A 23,063-nucleotide genomic window follows, 5' to 3' on the forward strand; every position below is an offset into this window, starting at 1 on the left:
CACACACACACACACACACACACACACACACACACACACACACACACACACACACACACACACACACACACACACACACACACACACACACACACACTCTAACTGTCCATTCAGTGAAAGGTTTGTTTTGTTCTAGATTTCTAGATGTCTTATTTCCCCTTTGCTGATGTAAAGATTTCTTCTCCTTCTCTGTTTCAGGGTTTAGCCGAGCAGCTCTGCCGTTCGGATTAGTAAGAAGAGAGTTGTCCTGCGAGGGGTACCCAATCGATCTCCGCTGTCCAGGAAGTGATGTCATCATGATCGAAACAGCCAACTATGGCCGAACAGATGACAAGATCTGCGATGCTGACCCATTTCAGATGGAGAACATCAACTGCTACCTCCCAGATGCCTTCAAGATCATGTCACAGAGGTAACTCAATCCTGTGTTTCTGCAGCTGAGACACCGAGAGCAACAGTGAGGTCACAGGTTCGATTCCCACAAGCACACATACTAGGGAAATCTAAACCTTCCTTCAACTTGCAGTTTCTTTCACTTAAAAAAGATACATGGAAATGTGAGTTTAAAGGTTAAGTGTTGGGTTAAGCATGTTTTTAATGCAACTTGAGGCTCTGTATGAAAAAGATTTGGTCTCTGTTCATTATTTTTGATACGTTCCAAAAGATCATAGGTCAGCTATTGTTATACATTAATAATCTTATCTCAATAATGATTTAGTTATAAAAAAGACTTACAAGGTCAAAGTGTCTTAAACACACGCACAAAGATATATTTAGAGCATTGAGAAAAACATTGATGTGAAGATTTCAGGTGAAGCCTTGAAGGTATCTGCAACAGCTTGAATCAACTGCACTGAGGTCTCTGTGACTGAAGAGGAAGAGCTAGGAGCTCCCAGTACTGTCAGGCGCTTTAGAGAAAAGCAGCTGCTAAATGATAAATGTTAAACCAACTTTTTGTCTTTTTCTCACCCCACTTCTCGTGCAAATGACAAATATCTTACCCGACTCAGCTGCCCTCCTCTGCCCCTGTAGTCCCATTTGTTATCACCAATGGCGTTATTATTTATGCATCGCGGCTGATGGTATTCATTTCCCCATCCAAGAATGCCCCTAATGTCTGCTTTAACAATAATCCCTTCCGATCCCACCATTACCAGTTCCCTGAAGTGACTCAGCACTTCATGCCATGGGCCTGAACCTGTTTTATAAAGGATGGTGGTGGATATTTATAACATGTCAGATTATGCGTTAATGGCTCAGGATAGACTGATTAACGACAGAACCTGGCATTGGTTGCCACAGCACAGCAGCGACAACACGCAATGACAAAAAAGTAATGTAGGATTTTCATCTCACACACATCAACAGGGATGGATTTTCAATGATGATATGTTATAATATGGTATGACATGTTATGATATATCATAACATGTTCTGACATGTTATGGCATGTTATAATACGCTATGGCTGCGCTTCTTTGTGCATGTTGAAAATGAAAGGCTTGGTGACGCAGAGAGAAGAGCAGAGAGAAGAGCAGTTCCCTGTTCTCAGACGTTTGCCTGTTGCAGGTCCAGATTGGTCTGGCAGGAGCACATGAGAGTAACGAGTGATCAAGGGATGTTCACCAAACTTAATTAGTCTGTCTGGATGTTGACAGTGACGGCACAATCAAAGTTGTCAGTTTCTTTTACGGCCCGCACCGAGCTACTGGTTTGTAACGATTCCCTGCTTGGCGGAGACACAGAAACACATGCCATAGTGTGAAACCATTCAGCAATTATGCATTCTGATTGCTGTATATCGTACCAATTGGGTGTTCTAGTGGCACTCTTGATCAACGGGACACCCGGGATGATTTGATTTGGACTTTGATGATGCCTTGATTCCCATCAGCACGGAAATTGAGTCAGTTGGGGTCAGACGGAGGCCAAGCAACCCAAATTGGATTAAAATTCAAAGTAGAAACTCTCTCAAAGTGAATTTCCCTACTCTGTGTGCTACTGCATGTGACCTCCCTCTCCCGACCCGACTCCCCTGTCCTTTAAGATTTTAATAATACCCCGGCTTTTGTGAGATATATTATTCAAAAGAAAAGCGCAAATGCACATGGGCCTGATTACTACCCTGTCAAATGCCGTAGAGTTGTTATATGTACAGGCTGTCAATTATTCGTTGCTGTATCGTTCGGATTTCAACAGGACATTCTGTCTTGATACAGAGCATTTAAATCAAGATATATAGCATGGCGTAATAATGTAGTCTTTCATTATAGATTGGCGGTTACAAGGTGTGAAGTATATTTTTTCCATTTGCTTATTCTGACAGGGACAGGGATAGAGTAGAGCCGGCTCTGAGAGGCTGTTTTGTCTGAGGTGTTGAGAGATGAGATGCTATCGCAAGTGGTAGGGCTGCCTACTCCTTAAAGGCCATTTGGACTCAGATTCCTTTCATGGGATGACATTATCTTTTCACTTCAGTAAAATGGCAGAGAAAGAAATAATCTTTGCTATCTACTGGTTTCCAATTTGGTTATAAGACTGTGGGTCGCTGGCAGGTGGGAGCCCTACAATTACACAAACTTATAAACTTTTATATGTTTATTCCCATGAAGAACTGGCCATCCACACCATAATATCCAGGGGGGAAAAAACGTGCTAATGCCTGTATCCTTAGAGTGTTAAAGTCAGACTGAAGCAGGCTTTGATTTGGAAGCAGACCACCTCAGGCAGAATGATTATGCATTCCTCCGAACATGCATCATATTTCTACTGAAATCTACCCAAATAGGAAGCCCCCCATGTAAGCTAAACGACTTGTGTCCTTTTCATCCTGTCTAGGTGCAACAACCGAACCCAGTGCATCGTCATCACTGGGTCTGACGTCTTCCCAGACCCTTGTCCAGGAACCTACAAATACCTAGAGGTCCAGTACGAATGTGTGCCCTATAGTAAGTATGATCTTCTTCCTGCATCTCTATGGATGCATATGTTGTTTTGTTATGTAAGTGCGTTACTGCTGTTAAAGCAAAGCCCTCGTGATCAAGGTTAAGTGGACAGCAACGTTTTTTGATATGACATATCCAAATGCTTCAAAGAGAAAATTCCAGTCAGGACATCAGATAATGGTATATGGTTTTGTTACTACATTTTCCGGACTATACGTACATATGTCTTAACTTAAAGCCCAGTTGTAATTGTCAGCATTTAGGTGCTTTTAGAAGCCCAGCATTTTGCCTCGCAAGAAAAATCGGAACTCAAAATTTACATTTAACTTAATGCAGAGGCTAGTAACTTAATCATTACAGAATGTTTTGTACGATGCTATGTCATACACTTCATGTTTAGTGGGATGATCTAGCTAATGTTGTCATTGCACAAAAGAGAAAAAAATATATGTTTTTTTTATATTACATGCACAGAAAATGTATGTTAAGGTAGTCCATGATGTACAAACACTCTAAAGGTGAATAGATAGCCTCTCACCAAACATCTCTGTCTATGTATGTTAAGGTAGTCCATGATGTACACACACTCTAAAGGTGAATAGATAGCCTCTCACCAAACATCTCTGTCTATGTTCATGTATATGAGACCATTTCTTAAGGCAGAGAAAAAGTGCCCTGTACGGTAGATATGTAAAGTGTGTCTCATCAAAAAACCCATAACCTGAAACCTGGCAAATGAGACAAAAGACAGTTTTTACATTCCTTACAAACATTGCTTAATTTATAGTCCGGTAAATATGGTACTTCAGTCTTTTCTATGTCATAATATATATATATATATATTGCATATAGGGACATTATCATAGTGATTAGTCCCTTTAGGTATTTAATATGTCAACGTTAACAACATGTTTGAGTCTATCTCTTTTTTATTTGATTTTCTTTTTTACGTTTTACATTCACATTCACCCCTTTTATTCCCTCGCTGTAATTGATCGATTCTTCTATGGAGTGAGAAATTCCAGTGTGATTCAACCTGCCACACAGTTCTCACAGGCTCTGTTTCTTGAGTAGCCATGTACCACTGTTGACACATGTGTTTAATGTAAGACTGTGTAACATAATGCACGCACCCATCCATATCACAGTTGGATACACAGGAGCGATATATAAAGTCATGCACTGTATGCGCATATAAGGGGAAAATATATTGAGGAATAAAGACAAAATATCTCAGTCGATCAAGGGCCATAGTCATTAAAGCAGCCGAGAGCACACCTCAGTGAGAGCATGTCATTGCTTTGTGCACGAATAAAAGACACAAAAATGCACCCGTGAAAAAAATAAGGAACCGTTTTATGTGTGCTGGGTGACATAAATCGCTGTATGATATCGTTAGAACAACTCGTAAAATAAAATGTCAAAGGGAACGGTAGACAGACAGTCTTTAATTTCGTTAAATTGTCACTAAAAACATCCAGTTCTGAGAGAGGCAATACATTTTGCACAGATGGACCAATTTAGCTTTTGGATGCCAGTAAACATCTGTAAATACAAATATATACAGAATGTATGTTAGAAAATGTATATGATATAGAATATGTATATAAGAATGTATAGAAAATGCAAACTTATACCCCAAGTAATGGCAACAAATATCAGCCCAATAGTCAGCTCGACTGAGGCCTTTCTGCCTTTAATCTGCTTAAATGTTGGCATGCAGCACCATTATTTAACCTACATCCTAGCATATCCAACATCAGCAACACTTTCAATATGTTTTCATCCCTGTTGGGGTTTTGAGCCTGTTGATAAGTTTTTCTCTTGCAGACACTAACAGTCCTTTTCCCTAAGGGAAACTCCGTCTGCAAATGACAACAGGGGACTAGAAGATTATAGTGGGAGAAAGCATAATGTTAGCTTGTGTTCCTATTAGGCATTAGTTTGTCTCTTAGATTATCCTAACCAAAACATATGTGCCTTGCTACCTGAATGTTCCACGCTGGTTCTGAAAAATAATTAAGGAAAGCACATTTTCAAAATAAACCAAGAGAATTTCAAATGTCTTTTCAGAAGGCTCAGAGCTACAACTAGTTTAAAACCTTTGATTGGCGTTTGAGAAAAATAAAATAATTTGCCATACTGGTTTTATAAAAAAAGACAGAATAAAAACACACAGATCATACAGAATAACAGTCCGTAGTTGAAGGTATAGCAACAATTCATCTATACTGTTCTCAAACAAAAAGGTTTTTTACCTTGTGTCCAAATACACTTAATGGGTAGGCACATAAAAGAATGGGCACTTAATGATCAATATGGCTTTGTGGTTTTTACAACCCTTTGCTTTTTCTGTTACCTGAAGCCCTTGCAATATAAAACCAAGCTGAAAAAATAAAGCTATTTAAACCACAATGGCAGGTCTCCCCTTAAAGTAACTGGGCCTATACCGGAGTAGCTACTGTTAACAGACTTCTTTAGCATGCCATCTGTTTAATCTGTTAATGTGAAAGTAGTATAATTAATAATATAATGTGTTATGCAATTGCACTAAAAAGTTGACAACCATATGAGATTGTTTACTTCTCCAGCCATTGCTGTCTCTTTGGATGCTTACAAATCTTTGGCTTGCTGCTTTAAGAGCCTGAAAGGACTCCACACTGCTGTCAATCTTCTAACATTCTAACTTCCAATATAGTCTGTCTGCCATATGTCAAGACTTTATTACAAACCAAATGATAAAATGATTGACTGTCGAGTATTTTTGTCCTTTCGGATGCCTTCATTTTATAGCTCTAATATTAAGATTTAGCCTCAGGATTCATCAACACATACATGTTATGTTACTCAACTACAAAGGAGTAGCTCCCAAATTAGTAAAATGGTGGGGGTATTTAACTTCTATACTTACCAAATATTCCTTTAAGGAAGAGATGTTCCTGCTATCTGTCATATTAGTGGATAAAGGGACCTAAGGTAAGCTTTAAAGAAAGTATTGCCTTCACTATTTTGAGAGAAGTAGAGCCATTCAGAGAAACACCCACATTGCACCGCCAAAAATAACCGCATCATGAATCAAGATTCCTACATTCACCACCTGACCACTGGCAAACAACCAGACAGGCTGAGAATAATTGGGCAGAGTTGGGGACATCTCTGTCATCTGTCAGGAGAATTATACGCCACTAAGGCCTTCGGCAGACACAGTACACAACTGCGGTGGTCTTCTCTCGTTGTTCACCAGCCAGGCTGTGATGAATTACACATGACACACATTTTACACGTTTATAGGTAAGCAAATGAGACTTAAATGCCAAGACAGTCTGAAACGGCTTCTTGAGCATTTAATAGTGAACATACACACATAGTTTTAAAGGGTGTCTCAGTCAAGAGTGGTATTAGGTGTGTGACTAAACACTAACACCTGCATATTCTGGTGGTGTAAGACAGCAAGAGTAGACTATGTGGGAAAATTCTATGCCATGGCACACACACATAGATAAAAAAAATATAAAATATTTCAATAAAACAAAGTTATGAAAGGCATGCAATGTCCCTGTCCATGTTCTGCAGGGATTATGGAGAAGCCAATAAAGGTGTGTCATTTCAAGTCAGTAGCACTTTTTGAATATGGTCCTTATGTTACTGTCCTTCTGGGCCTAGTTTCCCGAACGCTAAAAAGGACTTGAAATCGGTCGTAAGAGGGATCCTTGCAGAGCGGTTTCCCGACGCCGCACTTACGGCTATGATGAGTCTACGATGTCGCCAAAATCCACGTAGGCCGTTAAGATACGTCGTTATCGGGAAACGAGGCCCTGCTAAGTACAGAGTTCCTCAAGGGTGTCCTTGCTATGATAGAGTCAAGGCCAATTTAGGGTCGTTTTAGACGCAGAGCCGTAAGCACGTAATTTACACAAGGAACTTGTTTTAGACAAGTTTTGATTTAAGGTTCGTTTTAGACGCAGAGCCGTGTTGCAAGCAGGGTTCACGCTAGACTTTTTCTTGGCCGGACAAATGTCCGACGCTATTCCAGAATATCGGCCATTTGGAATGTCTACCGGACGTTATTCACTAATAGCCTATAATTGAATAACCACCAAAACTCAAAATGAGAAACGACACAAATTAACGACACAAATCGTTGTGCTGATAGAGGTTAGCACCACATTGAAAATCAGGAGCTTCCAAACACTCAAGTAATTCTGTCAATCCGCAAAACTGATTACTTGGGATGTCACGTTTAGCCATGTGATACACCACTTTCATTTGTGCCACGAGTGCGTCTCTTTTAGATTTAGTGGCGTTATCGCAGTGCACTCTCACTGCACTTTGCTGCGGTGTTAGGGACATAGCGACTCTGTGGTCAGATGACTCGCTATGGTCAACTAAGGCAGATATTTTTAAATTGATGGAGCCTTTCGTAAAGCCGTTTAACTTGCCTGCTCTCTCACAAATGCTACAGAACATTGTGTCTCGACCATCCACCTTTTCCGACCTTAGCCAACGGAATTGCTCGACCCATTCAGCTTTAAAACTCCTTTTAAGTTTTTTGGCAGGCGCATTTCCTAAATCCGTCGGGGCCTCGGATGATGTACTTGGAGTCGAATCATTTCTTGACGAATCATTAGGCCTATCAAGGCTATCAGTTGTCTTTTTGAAGAACTGACCGAGACACGTCTGCTTAGCCATTTTGAAATTTTGTTATTGTTTATTTTAGTGAACAGTTTTTAGCGGGGAAACCAGCCTGCGTGTGTTGCGGAACCTCGACCAGCGCATGTTCCGAATGCAATCCAAATCTGCTTTAGAACTTTTTTTTTAATGACATAGAAGGCTGATTATATTCAGGTTTATGTTACAGTTGTTTTGTTGGTTTCATATGTTACTGATTAATCATAGCCTACATACATATTTTCTATCGGACATTTGGGCCGTTTACATCTTATTATACCGGCCATTCATGCCTTCAATCGGCCAATGTCCGGCCATAGCCGGCTAACGTGAACACTGGTTGCAAGGCTTGTGAGCCGTGTTGCGTGTTGCAAAGCAAATTGACGCCAGAACTGTAGATTTATTTTTTAGTTAAGTAAGCCTATTTATTGCAGCAGGACAAAGGAAAAAAACTTACCGGAGCATGAAAGTATAGTGGGCGAAAGGTATAGTGGGCGAAAGGCTTGATGTTATGAATACATGTGTTACACAAAATACAAATGTTGGCAATTCAGTACCAGTGGCGAAAAAGACAGCACATGACGCAAAAGTTAGTTTATTGACATCTTTTAATGACTGCGACAGGCTTTAAAACGATGTGTTTATGAGTTACATTATTCAAAGATGAGGTGGTAAACGGCGAGAGAATCTCATCATGTTGTCAATGCTTGTAACTACAATGGTGCTGGCCACAAGGTAACGGCAGGTTACTGTTAACTTTTGTATATGAGTAGACCGGGCTCATTCTATCAAACTCGCTGGTGCAATTGATGGATTCACGTCAATATGAACTCAATGAAAGATATCACCATGACTCACAAGTGGCGGAAAATGAATATGAAAGTACCTATTTGTTCGTGAATGACCACATTCTGTCCAAACAATCGCGGGTGAGAATGGGATATTCGCGGTAATTTGAGCGTCCTTATAAGTGTTTAAAGAGGATTTGTAAAGGAGTTCATGTCTTCGGACCTCTTCTGTTATGTTTGTTCCTAATCCATAAGAAAAGGCTTGTGAGACGGTCTGCAGGGTATTCATGATTTAAAAAAATGTCTGGGTCTAAAAAAGACTGTATGCTATTAACCCGGAAACGTGAGACTCTGTGAAAGGCTGTGGTAGCCGGCCAATCACAGCCTTTGCGAGCTGTGTAGGGCCGTAGTGTTTTAGTCGCATAGTCAGGAATTTTGGGCGACGCACTTAAGCACGTAAGGGGGGATATTTTACCGCGCAAGGGGGGGTTATGTATCTTACGTGCTTACGGCTCTGCGTCTAAAACGACCCTAAATTGGCCTTAAACTGGGGGGTGTATGACAGTTCCTCTGCCTAAATGTCCTTTAACATTTTTAGTCTCTTCTTTTCTTCTGCATCTTCAGGGGACCAGCTCATTTTCCAGCATGAATGACTTCCGTAGTTTTTTCCCCAGATAACAAGCTTTTTCTCCTCATATCTTTCCAGGGCTGCTGTTTTTCCTCATTTTTCCTTTTCAGAGACTCTAAACCATTTTATTCCCCGCTGGGTACACTGGATAATTTGCTCTGTCAATTGTTTTCACTGTGTCAGACCTTGTTGAAAGCCACAATTGCTGCTAAACTCTATCTACATCATATTCTACACATGCACCAAGGTGCCAACATGCAGGCACCCACACACATAAAAGGACTCTGCCATGCAGAAGATATCTCTTTGAAGCGTATGTCAGCTTCTGAATCAAAACAGATTATTACATACGTATCCAGCTTAAGATTTGAGTCAGGGTGTCCCTAATTAATATGAATTAACTGCAGTAGTTAACCTTAATAAAGTGGAGGTGTAAGAAAATATTGATACTCTTGAGTATTGCTCAAAGGATCACAATATATCACTAAATATTGAGTAGAAACCCCTACATCACGATAGGTATCATATCGCCAGATTCTTGCCAATACACAGCCCTATAATATAATTTACATTTTGTCATTTAGCAGAATTTTTTATACAAAGCGACGTACAAAAATATAGCATTGACTACAGAAATTAATATTACTCTGCAACACAATGATTGATTTCGAGAGTTCCTGGATGCTCTGGATTGAATTCATTACTTAACATAAATAAACCATGAACTCTAGTATTTAACATTACTTATGGTTTCTTAATGCAGTTCACAGTTAATTAATGCAAACCTTAATGCAAAGCATTATGCTCTCATTAGTGTAAGCTATGTGCCAAGAGTTTAGAAATAATGAAGTTTGCTAATATGCACAAGTATTTACTAATATGAACATGTGCTTGCATCAGTTTTTAGCTCACGATCACACCGGTGATTTTAAACTACGATGCAAAGAATAGCCCATCTAGCAGCTGTTTGATAAGTGCCATCATTGAACAGTAGCTCAGAGAGGATATGTAAAATGTCTTCCAAAAATCTCACAACACTACCACAATTGGGTGACAAACCAAAAAAGTCTCATAATGTTTCAACCATGATGGTAGGAACTAGATTTGTTTCCTGATGATAGAGACCCCTCTCCTGGTCTCTATCATTTTAGCTTTATTTTGAAGAAAGCAAAAACAGCCTACCTTTGAGCCTGAGACAGAGAGTCAAAGTTCTGGGCAGCCATGCTGGTTTCATTTGATTCTCTTTGAGTCCTGCTTTGCTGTCCTTTTAACGATTTCCCAGCAATTTAACTTGGCTCGTGTTTGATGTATATTAAAGACATTGTCTCGCACGCTCAGTGGGTGTAGATTAACGGAGAACAATCACTTCTAACACATTCCGTCATCTGCATAATACACACACACAGTCACGTCCAGTGTGTGTTCTGTGCCGTCTGCATGTGAGCGCAAGCTTAGGTTTCTGTTTATGTATATTTAATGTCTGTAGATACTACAGTACCAACTGGGTTTTGATCGGTTTATCTCTTATTCACAGTTAAGTGTAGTGTATACAGAGACACAGCACTTATTGAACATGTTTTTCTCCAACACTTCATAGCGTGACTCTTTGTTGTTGTATTAAAAGCATGGCTGCTTTGTTGATGAGGGGGGAGATGAGCGGATCTATAACACTAAACTGTGAAATAATAGAAGTCATTACTGTGATTGAGTCATTTAAATAATTAAGTTTAATTCACAGTCACATTTATGTTTATTTTCATGTTTAGTGTTATCAACAAATATATTTCATTCAGAATAAAAACAATATGTTCTTCTTTGATTGGCCGATAAATAAATAAATAATCTAGGATGTTGATTCACAGCCATACTGTTATTTAGAAAAGCCATTTTAAAAGCTTGATATATTAGAGTAAATATGTTGTGATGTCTTTGTCTTTTGGTAGACATATATTTCTAGTAACTTTTATTTCCCGGGGTTTAGATTGTCACATGTTTCTAAGATGTGTTTTTCAATGTAAAAACTAACCATTTTTCATTCCCTTAATGACTGATGACTGTTAAAAATCCATCTGTTTTAGATTCGCATCAGAATGGAGTGAAGCTTTACCGAACCCTCTCTCTCTCTATCTTTCTCTCTTTCTCTGTGTGTCTTAACCTGATGCTTTTTCCTTGTCTGTTTTCATCTTTGCCTGATGTTTGTTTGCCTTTTCTCTCCCCCACTTAACTAGGCATTCTACTGTGTGTCCATGTTTCATGTACTTTTGCTAATGCATACCTAACCACAGAGATGATAGTTAATTCATGTTAATCTCTTTTTTCCTTGCACCCCTTTCATTCCCTCTACCAACGCGTAAAATAGAAGTGGAACAAAAAGGTAAATCACTGACACAATCCAAATCCTAGCTCCTTGTTTTGTGCCATATGGTTGAAACCCTCCTATCCCTATTCTGGTGCTCCAAGCTAAGCAGGAAATAGGAACATGAAAAGAAAACAGTCTCATAACCCAATGGCCTTAAAGTAAATGCATATAGAGTATATCTACAGCACGCACACACACACACACACACACACACACACACACACACACACACACACACACACACACACACACACACACACGCACACAAGGCTTGTAACTGACTAGCAGCAGTAGTGGCTTAGTTTCATTTTGGTTCTTTTTTGTTTTCCTTTTCGTTCACCCCTGGGTGCCTTGTTTTTGTTGCTAAGTATTAGCCAAGTATGTAAACTCTCCCCATATGCAGCCATGGTAACAGGTTCTCCTGACCCTTCAACTTCCCTCCCTCTGCTGTCCTCTCTCTGCTCTCTCCCCAACCTATCACCTGCTGTTCTCTGCTCTCTACGCATTTCTTATCTACATGCTCAGAGGTCTAGAGCGCACATAGTCTAGGGCTACTCCAGAAAACACCAAGTGCTAAAGAAATCTCTGGAGCATGTAACTGTAAAATTAATGTCCCTCTCAGGTATAGTATATCATGTGCTGTAAATGACGAGTGTCTCAGGACACGTATTTACAGATCTGCTGAATCCTGCCCTTGAGACCCTGTCTGTCTGTTCTTCTTGTTCTTTTGAGTTTGCTTCTTTTATTTACAGGACAAGTTATTTTCCTTTACGTTTCCCTGTTGTATGCCGTCCTCTTTTGTTGGTTTCATTACTGTTTATGTCCATGAAGCAGGGTTTGTTTCATTTCTGACAAGCACACTTTTTTAATCTTACACAAATACACATATATATAATATATATTTTATGTTTAATAACTTGCCAACTCTTTTTTTCGTTCTTTCTGCGCACAAAACCAAACTCCTGCTCTTGCTTGTGATCGTTGGCTAGATGTAGTATCTTAGCCACGTGTTGAGTTGTGTGTCCTCTGTGGTTGGGCAACTCATATATCAAGATGACGTTATAGCTTAAATTCGAACGGGTAGCTCAAGATAGCGAGCGAGGCTGGGACTGATCTGGCCCTGGTGCGGCTCCCAGGCATTAGATCTATGCCGTATCAGGGCCGAATCTATGCCGTATCAGGGCCGAATCTATGCCATATCAGGGCCAAATCTATGCCGTATCAGGGCCGAATCTATTTCTGTATCAGGGCCAAATCTATGCCATATCAGGGCCGAATCTATGCCGTATCAGGGCCGAATCTATACCATATCAGGGCCGAATCTATGCCATATCAAGGCCAAATTTATGATTTATTAATTTAGATCGGGGCTAAATCTTTCCCAGTCTTGACTGCTACCTGGGCCCTGATTAATGTTTATTTATTTTTTTTCGTTTTCTTTTTTTGTTTGTTTTGCTTCCCTAAATCTGTTTCTTGTTCTACTCTCCCCATTGCTAGTTTTTGTTTGTCCTGGGACTCTGAAAGCTGTCGGAGATCCTTCCTTTCTCTTTGAAGCGGAGCAGCAAGCGGGCTCCTGGTGCAAAGACCCACTTCAAGCAGGCGACAAAGTCTACTTCATGCCCTGGACTCCCTACCGCACGGATACGCTCATCGAGTACTCATCGCTCGACGACTTCCAAAACTCTCGGCAAACTGTCACGTACAAGCTCCCTCACCGAGTAGATGGAACTGGATTTGTGGTGTATGACGGGGCTGTGTTTTTCAACAAAGAGAGAACACGCAACATTGTAAAGTTTGATCTCCGGACCAGAATCAAGAGTGGAGAGGCCATTATTAATAATGCAAACTACCATGACACATCCCCGTACAAGTGGGGTGGTAAGACAGACATAGACTTGGCCGTGGATGAGAACGGGCTTTGGGTCATATACGCTACAGAGCAGAACAATGGCATGATCGTCATTAGCCAGTTGAACCCCTATACCTTGCGATTCGATGCCACGTGGGAGACGACATATGACAAGCGCTCTGCGTCCAACGCGTTCATGATATGTGGAGTGCTCTACGTAGTCAGGTCCACATACGAGGACAACGACAGCGAAGTCAGCAAAAGTGTCATCGACTATATTTACAACACGAAACTCAACCGAGGGGAGTATGTGGATATTCACTTTCCTAATCAGTATCAGTATATAGCAGCGGTGGAATACAACCCGAGAGATAACCAGCTCTATGTGTGGAATAATTTCTACGTATTGCGATATAATCTCATATTCGGACCACCGGATCCTGCAAACGGTAAGCAGTGTTTCACATCCTCCTCTTTTGCATACTATCACCATAAATTGCATTTCCAGCACTGCGATATGGCTGCCCATTACATGTGTTGGTATTCCTTAGATAGCCGACCGCCTTGTATGTCAGGTGTCATGAGTGACTGGTTTCTAATTTAGAATGTAATATGTGTGAGTGGAGTGCAGAGCTGGAGTGCAGTAAACATCACGGGGGTGAAGGACTGGGGCGCAGAAGTAAACATCATCTTTCAGACTCGGTTACAATATCATAAGGGATTGGCGCCAGGGGTATTCCTGCTGACGGCCAACAACATCTCCTGTGGCGAGACCCACGGGGCGGCGAGTAGCGCCGAGTCCTCCCCGCAAGCGAGAGCATCGCCGGTGAAATTAGGCCTGCCTGGACAGGTATACGAGCTGCCTCTGGGCAACCATGGATCAGATCTCCATGGAGTATAATCTCAATTCCCCATCAGTCTTTAAACAAACAGTTCACACTCACACTCCAGGCAGAGTGGTGTGTGAAGTGGGTGCAGGAGCAGAGAGACTGACAGCTGGGTAGACACACATCCATCTTAAAGGTCACACCAATTACACTTATTTATTTGGAGTGTCGCAGACTGAAGTGATGGCAGACTGGATATGTGTGTCAAATAGTCCACCAGTCCGAATAAAATGACTGTAACTATCCTAATCCCTGTCCATGGCTCTATCTACAGACCATGTAATACCTTCAGTTAAGCTGTGAAGGTCAAGCAAGTTTCTCCAGATTAGGGTGTCCAAGGACATTTTTCTTTTATTGATGTAGTAAATGTTTAGCAGAGCATGCGCAGAATACATGAACCAATGGTGGAACTGGATCTGGATCAGTAAATTGGAGTGCATATTTATGTGACAGACACATGTGGAGAAAACATGAAAGCATTTCAGAGGAGGGTGACAAAAATAAGCCATGTTTTTCATGTGCCACATTTGATGGTTCAATTGTGTAAAATGTGTTTTATGTAGTCGGATTGCTGGAACTGAGGCTCAATTAACCCAGCAGGGGGCTTTGGAACTTGAATCCTCCTGCATTTTGTCTTTGTGGCATCATGCGCTGGTGAAAGCCTGGGATTGACTGCACAGTCAGGTCACAGATCATTTTTTGAAATCCATCCAAAAACACTGAAACAACAACCAAACGTGGGGGAACAAACACATTTCTTTAATCAGACTGGTCTCAAATCCAACATTATAAACTGAAATTTCTTCCATATTCTTGTTTAAGTATTCCTCAATGAAATGATTAGTCACTCAGGATAAATTGGCAGAGCTGAATGAGAAAAGGAGACCCTGATGTAGGATCGCCATCTAATGAGCTTCATTATGCTATGAACCCACTTTAATCTCTTGGTATTGGGTCTGCCGGTTGACTCACCGGATCTCAACACACTGTCTCTCAGCTAGAGTTCTCCAGAAAGAACGGACAGACAGTCAGCTCACGCCCACAGACACCATGAGAAGAGTTCAGAGCTCTCAGGGCGCTTTGAGCACGGAACTCAAATAGAACTTACTGCTGGTAGTTTAACATCCATTTTTTTCTCATCTCGATACACAATAACAAGCTAATGGTGAATAGCTGAATAATAAGCTTATGGGCAAAGGCCTCTGATTGCATCACTTCCATACTATAGAGGTGTGTATTAACACAGTGTGTTGAAAACCCCTGGCTCCATGATACCGTTAAATATGAACCAAAGCACAGTGACGCACAACAGCATGCCAGAACATATATTTTGACGTATTGAATTGTTTGTGTCCAGACAAATATGGTCCTTGCATTATGATCATGTGCAAACTGCTACAAGACCAACAATCTGTAGCACAGTCAAAAACAGGCAGTCTCCAAAACATTATGTCCATGTAGATTGTCCCTAAGTGGTCGCAACACAGGCGGTCTCCAAAACATTCTGCCCATGTAAATTGCACCTAAGTGGTCACAACACAGACGGAAATGTGCTTACAGCCAGGGCTGTATCTGTGCCTCTTGCTGAGGTCTTGCTTACGGCCAGGGCTGTATCTGTGCCTCTTGCTGAGGTCTGCGTCTGGCTCCGTTTGGCCTGGGCTTCTGGAGCCAGCCGTCCGGCCAGCAAGTACCCTGAGGCCGTGTCTCGAGGTGGCGCAGCTCCAGTCCTGCGTCTGGACTCCCCTATAACAGCAGTAGGAGAATTAATTACATCTGTAATCAGCACTGATGATAGCAGTTACATGCTAATGCAAAGATGCACTCTGCATTTTGTCTCAGGGCAGTACTCACACTGCGAGGCGTCTTCCCCAGTCTCGAGGGTAATCGTCCATGAATCTATCGCTAATAGGCTGTTGTTTTATTTATTGTGTTCAGTGTACAATAGTTCGTGTTGTGGTAATAGGAAGAATAATTTCAAATATAATAATTATATCATAATTTTTCTATGGAAAAGAGTTTGGAATTTGGGGGAGTGCGTAGAGTGAATAGGCATGCGTTAAATGTTGTTTCTCTCAAATGTTTTTTTTATTTTTTAAGGTTTGAGAGTTGGTATATTGATGATAACTTTATAATTAAAAAGTTACTCCTAGTTATATTTACTTTTCAATAAATTAGTCCTTTTCTCTGTAGCAAATTTAATAACTGAAAATCAGATTGCAACTGTTTGTCGTGATGTGTAACTTTAATGCTGAAAGGCTAGTTTAATTTAAGGGGCCATATCCTCGTCCCTTGCTTTTTTATTTTTATACAATTTACCACACCAAGGGCCTCATAACATTTGCGAGTGCATCTTATCAGCGCCTTTGCCAAAGCGCATATAGAGCACGGTGTGTTTCCGCATTTTGCGTAGTATTTATCAAACAAGAACTTCGTCGCGTAATCAGCTTCTTACTTCTCCCTCTAGTGTTATTAGCGAGCCGCTAAAATAGAGGAGAATGTGCCTGCATGTTCCTGCCACCATGGATGATGAATTAGAATTAGAGCTCTGGGTTCACGAGGTTAAAGCAAACTTTGACCCCGTCCACACTAAATATAGAAACGCACACTGAAAACGATGCTTTTCAAAAAATGAACAGGACCGTATAGGTGCCTCTCCCTTCTGTTCAGCGGAGGGGCCTAATCTTCTGTGATTGTTATTTCATCCTTTTTACACCGTGATGCCAGCGTTACTTCTCCAACATTCAATCTAATGTTAGGAAGGGGACACTCTTTGTGAACATGCATTTATCGTGGACAGGGACGTTTGATTGCCATGGCACTGGGGGTAGCATGCTCTCGAGAAGCTATAATGTCAGCCTCGTATGGATTTCTGTGTTAGCTGTGCTAAGACCTCTAGTCAGCCTCTTGTGGAGCACAGTGTTAGCTGTGCTTAGACCTCTAGGTAGCCTCGTATGGAGCACAGTGTTAGCTGTGCTTAGACCTCTAGGTAGCCTCGTATGGAGCAAAGTGTTAGCTGTGTTAAGACCTCTAGTCAGCCTTGTGTGGAGCACAGTGTTAAGACCTGCATTCACCTCGTGTGGAGCACAGTGTTAAGACCCCGTATGGACCTCATATGGAGCACTGTGTTAAGACCTCTAGGTAGCCTCGTATGGAGCACAGTGTTAGCTGTGGTAAGACCTCTAGTCAGCCTTGTGTGGAGCACAGTGTTAACAAAAAACAGCTCGCTTATCAATCAGCTCTTTTTCTCCCTTGTGATGTGTTAATTACAAACTCTTACTTTAATAATTGAGCAGGACAGCAAGGTTTGTGTTCATTTACCCATTTAAGGCTGTTGTATTTTATTTCATGAAGACCTAGGTATCTCAACACCTAAGACAAGCTGAAGACATATTTTTGATCAAGGTTAGGGTTAGACTCGGGAATGCATAACATTCTGAAACTACAACTAGGTCTAGAAGATATTAAACCCCTTAATTGTTCAGCTTGAATCAGTACATTGCCTAAAATCAAATCTCTCAATCAACATAGATTATTATATGTGTGTCTTAGAGACAACAAAGGTCTAGGGGTAATATCTGGGGATGAGAGCTAAGCCTTGAAAGATCTATACGATACAAATTAACAAATGGGTGTTGAAATGTCTATTTCCATACCGGAGATGGATGCAGGATAGGTCTCTCCATGATAGCTAATTGAAAGTCCCCTGAGTTCAGTTCAGAACTGACATGTTAATTAAGAATGTTCCCGACCTTTTCATGATTGAGACAGTGAGTGTTTCTTTTTAAAAGAAAATAATGTAAAGGTAAATTATAAAGAAATATATTTTTATGATAATCAGTGAAGAAGTTGGGAAGAGCTCCAGGAATGGACAGTGTTTTTATATGTCAACGTTTGTGTTTCATATGGATAATAACTGCGATAGCTTTCACCATTAGGGCAGTACCTGTCCTGTTATCTATAGTAAACCACACATTATTTCGTTGCTAGTTGTTATATGCAGATAGCCTGGCTTTACTGACTGAATTGAGAGGTCATAAAAGCCCCTGTGGTGTACTGCAGGTTCTCCCACCAGCCTCTGTGTTATGTGTGTGTGTGTGTGTGTGTGTGTGTGTGTGTGTGTAGGCTCAGTGTTATGTGTGTGTGTGTAGGCTCAGTGTTATGTGTGTGTGTGTAGGCTCAGTGTTATGTGTGTATGTGTAGGCTCAGTGTTATGTGTTGTTATTCCCGCTTGTTGTCTTAGCCGAAGACGGAAGTGTTTATGCGTATCTTTGCAGAGCTAAAGGAGTTCTCATAAGCAGATCAAAATGCTGCACTTCTTGGCATAGCTTTTCAATCTTTTCATCATTACTCTTGGGATTTTTCGTTTGTGTGTATGTGTGTGTGTGTGTGTGTGTGTGTGTGTGTGTGTGTGTGTGTGTGTGTGTGTGTGTGTGTCTGTGTGTGTGTGTGTGTGTGAGCGTGTGTGTGTGTGTGTGTGTGTATGTGTGTGTGTGTGTGTGTTTATATGTGTGTAGGCTTTGTTAGCAAGTCCGTATGCAGACAATCATTATTACGGAAAGATTCCCTGAAACAGAAAAAAAGAAAAAGAAAAACATCTGAATGAGCACCCCAGACATGGCCTCGCATAATTTAATTTGTTCATGGTAATTTAGCATCTCCACCTTCAGTCCAAGACATCAAAGAGATGACAACAGAATTCACTATGGGCTCTGGCTCAATAGAAAGCCAATACAGAGCAGGTAATGAACTGCTGTGTACATAATGGCCACAGCCTTAAGAAAGACTTTCTGTTTACGCCCCAATATGTAGGTTACAATCTCCTGGTTCTTTAATCACTGAGCAGCAGACAAATAAGGTTTATTTCACCTAATTTAAGCTGTTAAAATAGCAGTTAGATTTTAGTTTTAGACGCCAGAGGTAGTCTATGCTGATAACATTAATTGATTAATGTATTAAATTAATGGTGTAGCTCTTGTGTAAGTCTTGGTTGTTATAAAACCTAGTTAAAAGGTTAGGGATAGTAACACAACAATATTTCCTTAATTGCATTTAAACCCTTAATTATTTACACAGCTACAGTACATTCCACCTACTTTTAATAACTTGTGATCAAATTATTATGTTTTTTTTTTAGTACTTTAATTGTTCACTTAGTCTTCTCTGCCAGGTGAAGCTAGTAATATAGTGTCAATAATGGCCGCACTCATCCTACTGTAGTAACTGCTCAAAGTGACATTTATTTGTTTTTCGAAAGAGTTACTCTCCGTAATTTGGTTTTGTGTGCTGATGCCTCTCCAGCTAGTCTGACAGATTTGCTGTTTGGACTCGGCCCAGTCCAGTGTCTCACCAGAGCATGAATACTGGTCGACAACCACCAGATTAACATCCAGACCTCCATCCAAGACTCATACTTGGCTGAGATCTAACTCATGGTATTAATTTGGAGTCGAGCTCAAGTTTCTGCTCCGTGGCTTCAACAGAGCTATAACCGTCGAATGGTGAAGACTCCTTCAAGCGACCTTGGGTTACTTGAAAGGCGCTATATAAATCTAAGTTATTATTATTATTATATTATTCCCCCCCTCCTGTAGCCGCCCAGCCTTCCCCACAGGGTTTGGGTAGCGCTGAAATCATTGATTGATTTCATTCATATGCCAGACCAATCAATAAGCCATATTATTTTGTTTTGCACATTCAGTACAATGAATCGCAGAGTTAAGCAAATGTGTGCTGCTTTGCCAGCCAAACATTGTCGTATTTCAGTATGCAGCGTTGCATTGTTTGAAAACAAGATGAGAAGTGCTGTAAAAATCGTGTGCTTTCCACAGACTGCTTATTTCGATGTTATGTGTGAGTTTTACCTGAAGTGTATAGCCTTTTTGTGAGTGACCCCTGTGTCTGACCTATGACAGACAGTGATAAATAAGCACTCCTCTAATTGGAAAACGCCAACAGTTCCTTGTTTTTCAAGTAAACATGGTGTTCTCTCTCTTTCCCTCACGTTGAATGTTAAAAAAAATATATATATATAACAACAGAACAGAACGGAACCACGGAGACGAGTGTGTATTGTTGTGCCCCTCGGCATCACATTATTTACCTCTCACCTGCTTTATCAATGTCCTGGGACTAAATAAAGCAACAGCAGAGAAAGTATATGTTATGTTTTGACAACACAACAACACACACCAGTGGTGTCTCTCTCTGTCAAAATGTAATCAGGCACGCTTCAGACTCCGAGGCACAAGGCTATGTAAGGCTGTGGAAGCGGCTGTAATTAGTTCTTGCTCTGGAGCAGCGGCTGAAAGCCTGCAATGAGATGGAACAGGAAGGAGAACAGGCAGGAGAGAATGCCTTCCCACAATGCATTGCTCGCATAGAATTCCTAGGTTGTCACGGTGATCAATTTGTTTTTTTTGTTTTGATGACTGTTCTCAAAGCTGTTGCTCAGTGTGTAAGGAACAGTGAGAACTCAATATTCTGCATCTTTTTTTTTTTTTAAATTAGGTCCGGGAACTTTCGAAGGAACCTTTTTACCAGAGCCTGTCAAGACAACCACCATGACCACCACCACACTTTTGACCAAGACCCCCGTAAACACGGTGACGACCACAACCATAAGCCCAAAGACTGGGACCAAAGTCTTCAAATCGCCTCCAGAGGTCCCCGAGATCACCACGCGGCCCTCCCTGGACTCGTTCCCTCTGCCGGCACGCTTCTGTGAGAGCTCAGAGAAGAGGGACATAGCGTGGCCGCAGACCCAGAGGGGCGTGCTGGTGGAGAGGCCCTGCCCCAAAGGGACGCGCGGTGAGCAGCCTGTTTGTCCAAGTCCCCCCCCCCCCAACCCCCAGCCTAGCAACTGCTGTAGCACAAGCATGCCTCACTACACTACACTACACTACACAACTCAGTTCAGTTCTCCCTTATTTAAATCATATATGCTTCATAGTATGGATGTGGGTTCAGCTCTTCCTAATTTAAATCTTATATGCTTCATAGTATGGATGTGGGTTCAGCTCTTCCTAATTTAAATCTTATATGCTTCATAGTATGGATGTGGGTTCAGCTCTTCCTACTTTAAATCATACTGTATATGCTTGATATTATAGATGTTTTTTTTTTTATCTCTCCCTAATTTAAACAAACATCCTGAAAGGTCCTGTATTAGCACATTTCACTTATTGTCTTTATTTTGCCATCATCTTTTCCGGTAATAACGTGATAATTTCCTCTAGAAGATAATGAATTTCCTCTCAAGATAATGAAAGGTTTGTTTCCCTGTCACGTGAACTGAAACAGATGTTGCTATTAAAATATGTGCATTCATCGCCTCTGTGCAAATCAGTCTGTATTGTATTGACTTGTTTTTAAACGCGTGTGAGTGGCTGCATGAGTAAGGCCAGGCGAGGCAAGGCAAGTTTGTTGGTGAAGTAACACGTTCCCTGTTGCTTCTTCAGGCACTGCGTCCTACTTATGTGTGCTTTCCACGGGGGCCTGGAACCCGAAAGGACCTGATCTCAGTAATTGTACCTCCCATTGGGTTAATCAAGTCGCTCAGAAGGTTTGTTAGGCCTGTTCTTGATGGTGTATGGAAATGTAATTGTTTGTGTGCCACGTCTTGATGAATACTGAATAGTCTTAAATGACAAGGTTCAAATTGTATTCCCTTTGCTCACAGCGTGAGATTTGAAACTCAAAGCATCGCCTTGGGGCTTTCTAGTTGAACCTCCTGCTGTTTTAATCTGATGCTCCAACCCCCGAACCTGTGTTTTAAACAGTGTAATATTTGATGATGACTTGAGTTAAAACAGCAGCCATTAAAACACATTGGACCAACCCTCAGATTTTTATGCCCCTAAATTAACTTTTATCAAAAAAAGGCTTTTGTTAATATATCCATGGAATATTATCAGTTTTAATTAGTCCCAAATCGCTTATGAGTGGTATTGCAAAGGACTGTTTTCTCACAGCATGAGGATGCTGTAATGAGAAGAGGGAGCCTTATAGTCTAGCATAATATTTTCAGAGCCATGCTGAGAGGATAATTTGTATCACTGCAGATCCGGAGCGGAGAGAATGCTGCGAACCTTGCCAATGAGCTGGCCAAGCACACCAAAGGACCCATCTTCGCCGGCGATGTGAGCTCCACCATGAGACTGATGGAGCAGCTCGTTGATATCTTGGACGCTCAGCTGCAGGAGTTGAAACCCAGCGAGAAGGACTCCGCGGGTCGGAGTTTTAACAAGGTATTTAATGTTGCTAATGACGACCGTTTCACACTTTGTATTCATTGATTTACAACAGCTGTCTTGTACAAGATGTTTGAGAAATCTTTAGGGATGCACAAAACAACCACAGCGAAATTTCAAGCCCATGCCCGCCCCCAATTAGCTACTCATTAAATGTAGTACTCAAATAAGAGACATTTCTTTTCCGTTTGCAAGATATGACAGAGTAGCACTGCAGTATATTCTGTTCTTTCTATGCTATTCAAATGTACAAATGTTCAAATGTCAGGCTGACCATGAGAATTAATGCTTCATGTTTTTTTTCCAGTGGTAGTTTCTCACTAACACAAAAACATATATCAGCAGGTCCTGCTTCAATGGAAATAATTGGTAATTATAGATTTAGCTAGATATCTAGTCACTTTGGTGAAAGGCAAAACGCCTGTAGCTTCCATTGGTGTATTCTAGTCATACTTCCTCTCACACTTAAGCCCTACAGACAGAGAGGCAGCGCAAGTCAACAGTGACAACATTTCCGATGGTTATTTCAGCTGCAGCTGTCCAGGTGTCAAGGACAAACCTGCTGGCTCCCTCTCCTTACAACATGAATCTTGCACCTGTAGATAGTGTAGGAATCAGACTCAGACTCAGTGAAGGGCCAGTTGTCCGGCTGGATGCACTGGCTAACTCCTGTGCTCAGAGTCTTCCAAC

The 23,063-nt window shown here is 41.2% G+C and overlaps 1 protein-coding gene across 1 annotated transcript in view; it reads left to right on the forward strand.

The window, feature by feature from the left end:
- Window positions 1-23,063, forward strand: part of adgrl2a (adhesion G protein-coupled receptor L2a) — an 87,681-nt gene that overhangs the window by 37,547 nt on the left and 27,071 nt on the right. Inside the window, exons 3-8 of the mRNA XM_080834001.1 lie at window positions 199-412; window positions 2,839-2,948; window positions 12,886-13,686; window positions 20,632-20,931; window positions 21,582-21,685; window positions 22,185-22,370. Of these exons, the coding sequence (XP_080690127.1) occupies window positions 199-412; window positions 2,839-2,948; window positions 12,886-13,686; window positions 20,632-20,931; window positions 21,582-21,685; window positions 22,185-22,370 (1,715 nt within the window). The remainder of the gene's footprint in view (window positions 1-198; window positions 413-2,838; window positions 2,949-12,885; window positions 13,687-20,631; window positions 20,932-21,581; window positions 21,686-22,184; window positions 22,371-23,063) is intronic.

Source organism: Sprattus sprattus, assembly GCF_963457725.1.
Source record: "Sprattus sprattus genome assembly, chromosome: 3".
Lineage (NCBI taxonomy): Eukaryota > Metazoa > Chordata > Actinopteri > Clupeiformes > Clupeidae > Sprattus > Sprattus sprattus.